General features: G+C 31.3%; 1 protein-coding gene across 1 annotated transcript; it reads left to right on the forward strand.

The window, feature by feature from the left end:
* On the forward strand, positions 4,374 to 6,675 carry LOC109329877 (cytochrome b561 and DOMON domain-containing protein At4g17280-like). The gene is made up of 3 exons (XM_019563749.1): positions 4,374 to 5,136; positions 5,508 to 5,762; positions 6,091 to 6,675. The coding sequence occupies exons 1-3, from the start codon at positions 4,510 to 4,512 to the stop codon at positions 6,424 to 6,426; spliced, it is 1,218 nt and encodes a 405-aa protein (XP_019419294.1). The 5' UTR covers positions 4,374 to 4,509; the 3' UTR covers positions 6,427 to 6,675.

Below are 8,586 nucleotides of genomic sequence, written 5' to 3' on the forward strand. Positions count from 1 at the left end.
AAAAATTCAATTTTCAACTTGAGAAAAGTGCATTTCATATAAGGCTTTGCCTACTTTGTTTATCAATTTAAGATATGTGTGTTGAGCTTGGTATTTGGAGATCTATTGTGAGTGGTGCTTCTTTAGCAAAGACTAATCAAATAAAATAAATAAATATATTGTGTAAAGAATGAATAAAGTTCTAGGGCAAGGATAAAGAAAATGGTCTATTCGCCTAAATAGTTAACTAAAAGAAAAGCAAAAAGTAACTTAAAATAAACAACAACTAATACACCAGCTAACATAAGATAATGAAAGGGTGAGTAAAACTCGACTCGACTCGTTAACCTATTTCAATTTGATGACTTAAAGATTGGTCTAATCCGTCTAAATAAAGAAAAAAGGATAGACCGGGTTAAAATGGACAAACCCGTCATAAAAAAATAACGGATTCAAGTCTATGTTCGAGTCACCCCATCTTATAGTTATATAATAAGAATAGTTGAATAAATATATATCAATATTCATTATGTTCAGTCCACATAACTCAAATATCTACATGCCCATGAATCTTGGTTGATAGTAAACGAATTAAGTTTTAGTTTTTGTGTACTTTGTGTGAGCTCCAATTTAAGTTTTATCTTCAGTTAATAGCTAGTTATTGTATTCATTTTTTGTGTGAACTTTTGAGTATTGACATGTTGTTGTCATTTCAGTTCTTATGTGTTTTTAATCATTTACAAGAATACTTCAGTTTATGTTGACACTTGACAGTTTAAATTATTCTGACATTTTTAATGTCTTTATATAATTTTTAGTCACACAATTGTGATAGTTTTTAGTTTGAAGAATGCAATTTATGGTTTATAGTTTATATAATGATGTATGTGAGATGCAGACTTTAGTTGAGTTTATTTATAGATAGTGATAACTTTGATTGTGCATGCTTAAAGATTTGAGAAAAATCTATGATTGTCATTTTGTCTTTTTTCAACCCGGATCGTCTCTATCTTGACCCGTCTTATTTTGGACCTGTCCCTTACACGTCTCATCCTAATTAGAGATGAATCCTAGTTCAAAAATTTATCCGATCAATATTTAGGGACAAGTGAGGACATGTTTAACCCGTTACAACATGTCCCACGCTCACCCCTAAGTTAATGCCTAAATCTTCATCTTTTCACCATTGTGAGAACCAAAGTTGGCAAACCAATCGGGCCAAGAATTAGTAACGGCATTACTTCTTAAATAAACTACTAAACTAATTTAAATTAAATAAAAACAACTTATTATTAAACTAATTTAGCACATGTTTCTCTTTGCATTATCTTAAAGGTGGCTTTTGATTTGTTTTTATATATGAAAAAACAGAAAAAGTAAGGGCGAGAATATTTAAAAATGGGCTCTTACAACAACTACACAAGTTTTATTCATTTATTTATAAGCAAACAAAATGTATAAAAGAACTATAAGAATACCAAATATAGCTTTTGCTTTGTTTTTATATATGGAAAAACAGGTAAAAATATTTAAAATGGGGCTTTTACCAACAACTATATAAGTTATTTTCATTTATTTAACAAAATGTATAAAAGGACTGTAAGGATACTCACCCCATATATATTGAATGGACTTACCTTAGAGTTAATGCTATTAATCTTTTAATTATAATATTTATTTTTGACTTTATAAAATTACAGTTTATTACTAAAAAATAAAAAATTGTTTACTCACACTCTACTAGTTATTTATTTTAGAATATTATAATTATCTATGTGTTTTTAATCATTTACAAGAATACTTCAGTTTATGTTGACACTTGACAGTTTAAATTATTCTGACATTTTTAATGTCTTTATATAATTTTTAGTCACACAATTGTGATAGTTTTTAGTTTGAAGAATGCAATTTATGGTTTATAGTTTATATAATGATGTATGTGAGATGCAGACTTTAGTTGAGTTTATTTATAGATAGTGATAACTTTGATTGTGCATGCTTAAAGATTTGAGAAAAATCTATGATTGTCATTTTGTCTTTTTTCAACCCGGATCGTCTCTATCTTGACCCGTCTTATTTTGGACCTGTCCCTTACACGTCTCATCCTAATTAGAGATGAATCCTAGTTCAAAAATTTATCCGATCAATATTTAGGGACAAGTGAGGACATGTTTAACCCGTTACAACATGTCCCACGCTCACCCCTAAGTTAATGCCTAAATCTTCATCTTTTCACCATTGTGAGAACCAAAGTTGGCAAACCAATCGGGCCAAGAATTAGTAACGGCATTACTTCTTAAATAAACTACTAAACTAATTTAAATTAAATAAAAACAACTTATTATTAAACTAATTTAGCACATGTTTCTCTTTGCATTATCTTAAAGGTGGCTTTTGATTTGTTTTTATATATGAAAAAACAGAAAAAGTAAGGGCGAGAATATTTAAAAATGGGCTCTTACAACAACTACACAAGTTTTATTCATTTATTTATAAGCAAACAAAATGTATAAAAGAACTATAAGAATACCAAATATAGCTTTTGCTTTGTTTTTATATATGGAAAAACAGGTAAAAATATTTAAAATGGGGCTTTTACCAACAACTATATAAGTTATTTTCATTTATTTAACAAAATGTATAAAAGGACTGTAAGGATACTCACCCCATATATATTGAATGGACTTACCTTAGAGTTAATGCTATTAATCTTTTAATTATAATATTTATTTTTGACTTTATAAAATTACAGTTTATTACTAAAAAATAAAAAATTGTTTACTCACACTCTACTAGTTATTTATTTTAGAATATTATAATTATCACTAAAAATATAAAGAAGTAATTATAATTCTCAATAGTCTATTGTTATCTCTTAAAATAAAATGCTTGGCACAGAGCTCCAACTTTAGACCTGTTTGTATCCAATTTTGCCACAGAAAATAGAATATTGAAATCAAATAATATGTACATACCAACCAAAACAATTGCATATATCAACTAACGGGTTATTACATTTTGCTTTTCTTCACAGCATTTTATTATTCATTATATGTTACAAATATTATTTAATTCCTAAAAGATTAGTTCGACCTAGACATATCATGATATAATCTACTAGCTAGTATGACATGATTGACATAGTATAAAAATCAGGTTCATCCATCTTTGGCTCCGTGTTTTTATGGGTTTAGTTATATATAAATGGTATTTGGGAGGACAACTACACACTTTAAAATGAATTAGTGTTTTATTTATAAGGTGAATAAATATATTTGATAGTATCTTTTATATCTTTTATTTTACTTTCATTCCATGTAATCCACTTTCTTACTTTTATAAATCTTAACATTCGTAAGGAGGGTTAGGACAAACATTCACATATAGTTATCCTAAAAAAAGTTAACCTAAATTTTCTATTGAAGCATATTAGAATTATGAAAAAATATTAGAATATATGAAATTAAATCATTTTATAGAGAATATTTAGAGATGCTTAAATATAGAGATTATATTTTATATTATGATGATGAATTTTAAATTTGTCTAAAGTATTTTAGTATTGAGATTATATTTGTTTCTTATTTAATTAGGAATTTAACATTGCTATAAATATGAATTAATATTAGATTTTTTGTATCACAAGTTCACCACGTCACAATATAATCATATCCCTCACAATAATAGCAATAAATTTACTATTTGAATATTCATTTTTCTTCTTCCATAAACCCTATAATTTCAACATTAATCTAGATATCTCCCTACCGGATGTATAAATATTTATCTCTTATAAATATCAATGTAAATATTATAATGGGAAGGTGCATGCTAAATGGTCAAAGAAGCAAGTGTGAAAAGGGAGAAGGGGTTGTTGCCTTGTTGGTTCGGGAAGACAGAAAAATAGTAAAATGACAAAGTTGTATTCCAATTCTTTTGTGGAATAAATCAGTCTCCTTCTTTACACATGGCATGGAAGCTTCTTCTGCTGCTGGCTCAAATTATGAACAATAGTAAAAATTATATTTTATTTTATTTTATTATATTAGATGACCAAATTGAAACCTGAAAATAAGATACAAGGCTAAATTAATGTTTTCCAAGGGGATAAAATTAAAACCTATAAAATAATATAAAATCAAAACAATCTTAAGTCTTTTTGAAATTAGATGGTAGAATTATATATAGATAGATTACCTACTAATAAAAGGTCACAAAGACACAAACAAACCAAGTTGAACCAACACGCGTTGTCTTGGTAATCTAATTCTAATCTTTGTTCATACTTTTCATTGTTTATTTCAAGATATAATCAATTTTTGTGGAGTAAAGATTTTTCCAATATAAAAGACTTTTAGTCCTTAGTTGTATATCAACCACTCAACTACCTAAACCCACCAACTCTATAATAAATAACCCCTTTCCCTTCTCTTCCTTTGAACCAAACCTGCTCCACAAAAACAGAAACAACACCATCTAAAAATCTCAATTTTCCAAGAACCCTTTTTTGGATCAAAGTTAAGGAGTTAAATGATGGTGATTCTAAGGCTTATTTTGACACTTTCTTTATTGAGTTCTCTACTTCTGACAACCTCAGCCCAAACATGCAAACAACAAACCTTAACTGCAAACAATGTTTTCACAACATGTCGTGATCTTCCACACTTGACATCTTATCTTCACTGGTCCTATGATCAAGCCACAGGGAAACTTGACATAGCATTCAGACACACAGGAATCAGTTCAACAGATAAGTGGGTTTCATGGGCCATAAATCCCAACAATGATCTTAATTCAGCTATGCCTGGAGCACAAGCACTTGTGGCTATTCCACAAGCTAGTGGTGCACCAAGAGTGTATACTTCATCCATATCTAACTATGGAACCAGTTTGGCTGAGGGAAATATCAGTTATCCTAACACTGGCTTAACTGCTACATATGAGAATAGTGAATTGACCATTTATGCTACTCTTACTCTTCCTAGTGGAACCACTTCATTGGTACACCTTTGGCAAGATGGTCCTGTATCTGGTTCTACCCCTCAGTCACATGCAATGGCTAATTCTAATACTCAAGCTAAGGAAACTTTGGATCTTGTTTCTGGTGCTAGTCAGGGAGGAGGATCAACTGGTAATTCAATTAGAAGAAGAAGAAATGTAAGTTGCTCAATTTCATAATCTTATGTATACTTTCATTTTTCTGAATTCTTAGTTCTTTCTATTATGCTATCATTGTTTTGGGGAAGGTTGAATGTTTTATGCTTTCCATATGATTATTTTTGTATTGAAATTGAATTCCAATAAGAAATTCAAGCTTTCAAGGAAAAATAATTTTATTGGTGAAAAGAATTTGATGATAAACAGAACACATTTTTTGTCAGCTCTGGAAGGGATTAGTTTTTAGGCTGCAACTATTGGTTTTGACACTCTTTAAGAAGAAATAAAATTAAAATAAGTTCACTAAACATGTTAGGTTGTTCTATAAATTTAGAATTGAGACACTGATTCAAGAATGTGAACTTTTTCAGACCCATGGAGTGCTAAATGCAGTGAGTTGGGGGGTTTTGATGCCTTTGGGTGCCATAATAGCAAGGTACATGAAGGTGTTCCAATTTGCAGACCCTGCTTGGTTTTACCTTCATGTCACTTGCCAAACCTCTGCTTACATAGTCGGTGTGGCTGGATGGGGAACCGGTCTCAAACTCGGCAGCGACTCGGTTGGTGTTACATATGACACCCATAGAACACTTGGGATCATCATCTTCTGCCTTGGAACCCTGCAGGTATGATATTAAATGTTCATTGTTTGTTTAGTATAAAAGATATTTGTACACTATAAGTGATTAACTAGGCATGTTAATTGAACATCATATTTGACACTAGGTACATCTTGTTATCCTCATATACATATGTTTTAAAGTTTAAACATACATGAAGAAACACTATATGATATGCCTATTTTGATCTTCAATAAAAATGTTTCTGGATTAATATCCCCTATCTTCACCATGTAATATACTTTGTTCATCAATTATTTGGTATTAGAAGTTATGTAAATTGAATAGCATAACTGGTTTATTTATGTTGTGCCTATTCTGCTATTTTATACAGGTTTTTGCTCTGCTATTGAGGCCTAACAAAGATCACAAAATCAGAATCTACTGGAACATCTACCACTACTTGATTGGATACTCCACCATAATCATTAGCATCGTCAACATCTTTAAAGGGTTCGAGGCATTGGAGGTTTCCGTCCAGGACCGCTACAATGACTGGAAGCATGCATACATTGGCATTATTGCAGCTTTGGGTGGCATTGCTCTCATTTTAGAAGCTTACACATGGATCATTGTGATCAGAAGAAGGAAATCAGAGAGTAAGACGGCACACGGCGTCAACGGAACAAATGGTGTTAATGGATATGGTTCTAGGCCTCAGCAGGTGTAGGGTGAGTGCACCAGATGTAATAGATTTTTGGCTTGAGTCCTATCTATATGAGTCTTGTTCATGGACCCTTTCTGTATATTTTTGCTCACATATATTCAGTGTATTTAGAATGCTCTCAGCTTCTTAGAGACTGGTTTTGAGATTATTCTTTCATAGGATAGTGAATTCCTGGGGTGTGGTTTTCTCCATTCTATTCCAGATGATACTTTGTATTGTTTTCTTTATATATTGTATTTATTTGTTTCCTTATATCTTCTCTCTTTCTCAACACCTTACAGTTTCAAATACTTTTTAATATGTTATCTCTTGCCTGCATTTAAAATTTCTTTCTTTGGCTGGTGGCAAAGGGCCAGAAATTTTACCATAAAATCTTTTAAGAAAGTATTTAATAACAAGGAAATTATCCATCCGACAAAGTTTTTATTTATATGTTTAATACAATCTTAACATTTTATCGAACAAAATTTCTTTGTGGAAGTTGGAATTATAAGTGTTTTAAGTGGAACATTTAGGCATTTTTAGGTTGAACATTGACCCACCATCTTTTGAATTGGTCAAACCAAAGGGATGGGCGCATTGTGCTCTTTTTCTCATTTACCTCATCAAACAAGAGAATCGGATTAGTTGGCTAATGTTCTGTTCACTCTTGTCCCTACTCTCTTTATATGCATTTATTCTTTTCTAAATCACTCATTGTCAATATTTAATACCCATGCTCACTTTTTCAAGAGTTTGAAACTTTGAATACTAAAGCCAAAAGATGCCACACGCCAACTCATGTCCATAAGCAATGACTTGTTATTTGCAATTGTTTTCGTATTAAAGCAGAAAATTTTATTGTTTTTTAAGATCGTGCCAATAGATTTAAGCCACTAGCCGTAAGGTAAGAAATTAGAAAAAGGGTCACAACACAAGATGAAAAGAAGAAACAAAGATCAAGTGCGTTGTCTTATTCTCTATTTCGTGCCAATCAGAATATTATGTTTTGTTTATTAATTTTTCTATTCGTATGACAACATGTGATTGGTCTGAGATATGGAACGAGACATCATTGAAAACAAGTAATCTCTGTCCAATAAATACAACATAATAAAGGCGAAAGTTCTTGAGACCCTTTCATAAGCCATGTGACATTTTTCATAAGAAATGAAGAATATACTTATTTAGCTCTAAGCCACAAGGGAAATAGACAATTAATAAAAGTAATTCTCAATGATTTTTTTAAGCAAAGGGTATCTGAACTAAGAAAGGTTCTCCACACCATCGGTCAATAGTAAATTTCTCACTCTGTGGACAGCGAGCACATTTCCATTACTTCAGAGAAATACTATTTTTATAGTAGTTTTAACGTTAAAAATGTTATTATAAATCTAAATAGAATGATATAATTGTAATTTTATTTTGCTTTTTACATTGTTTTATATAGCGCTTCCCTCTCCATTACTAGAGAGAAGTGGATAACAGCAAGTTGATCCTCCAAGAAAGGGTTGGAAGCTGCTACTTGTTGAGATGTCATGTCAAAAATTGGCCCGAAGCAAACAAAATATTAGATTTTGAAACAAACATTTTCTGTTGAATATGCAACGCTACATTTTCTTTTTATGGTTTATACTGTTCTATATTGATAGCAATTCCTTCTAAATTTCTACCACATCGCATGTCCATACCAACAATGTCTACATTACTGACCACAAATTGAAGGATACAAGCAAATAGTCAAAAGGACTGTGTACCTAACGATGAAGACACGATCTAGAACTTCAAACAAAATCCCTTCGTTAAGAATAAGGATGTCTATTTAAAGTGACACTTACGGATCAAATATTTCACCTCCAGCTTCTCTAACAATGACAGCACCACCTGCCACAGTCCTGAAAAAAGAAAGAGACATCATTTGTTGTCTTTGATATAGTCATGCGACCGAAAATCGGGGCGCAAGAGCTGTGAGTAGTTCCATCGAGAGGATCTACTGTCCATGTGAGTTCATTAGTAAGTTCTGTAGTGCCACAAGCTGCAGTGGTATCTTCCCCAATGAGCTAGTAAGAACACAAATTTAAATAACCTCGAGGAAATATATATACTGGGAAAAAGAGAGACAAACTATCTATCTTAAACTTGGTTATTTTTTGAAGTCGATGTGATAGCCTTAGACAGAGCTGA

Source organism: Lupinus angustifolius, chromosome LG16 (genome assembly GCF_001865875.1).
Source record: "Lupinus angustifolius cultivar Tanjil chromosome LG16, LupAngTanjil_v1.0, whole genome shotgun sequence".
Lineage (NCBI taxonomy): Eukaryota > Viridiplantae > Streptophyta > Magnoliopsida > Fabales > Fabaceae > Lupinus > Lupinus angustifolius.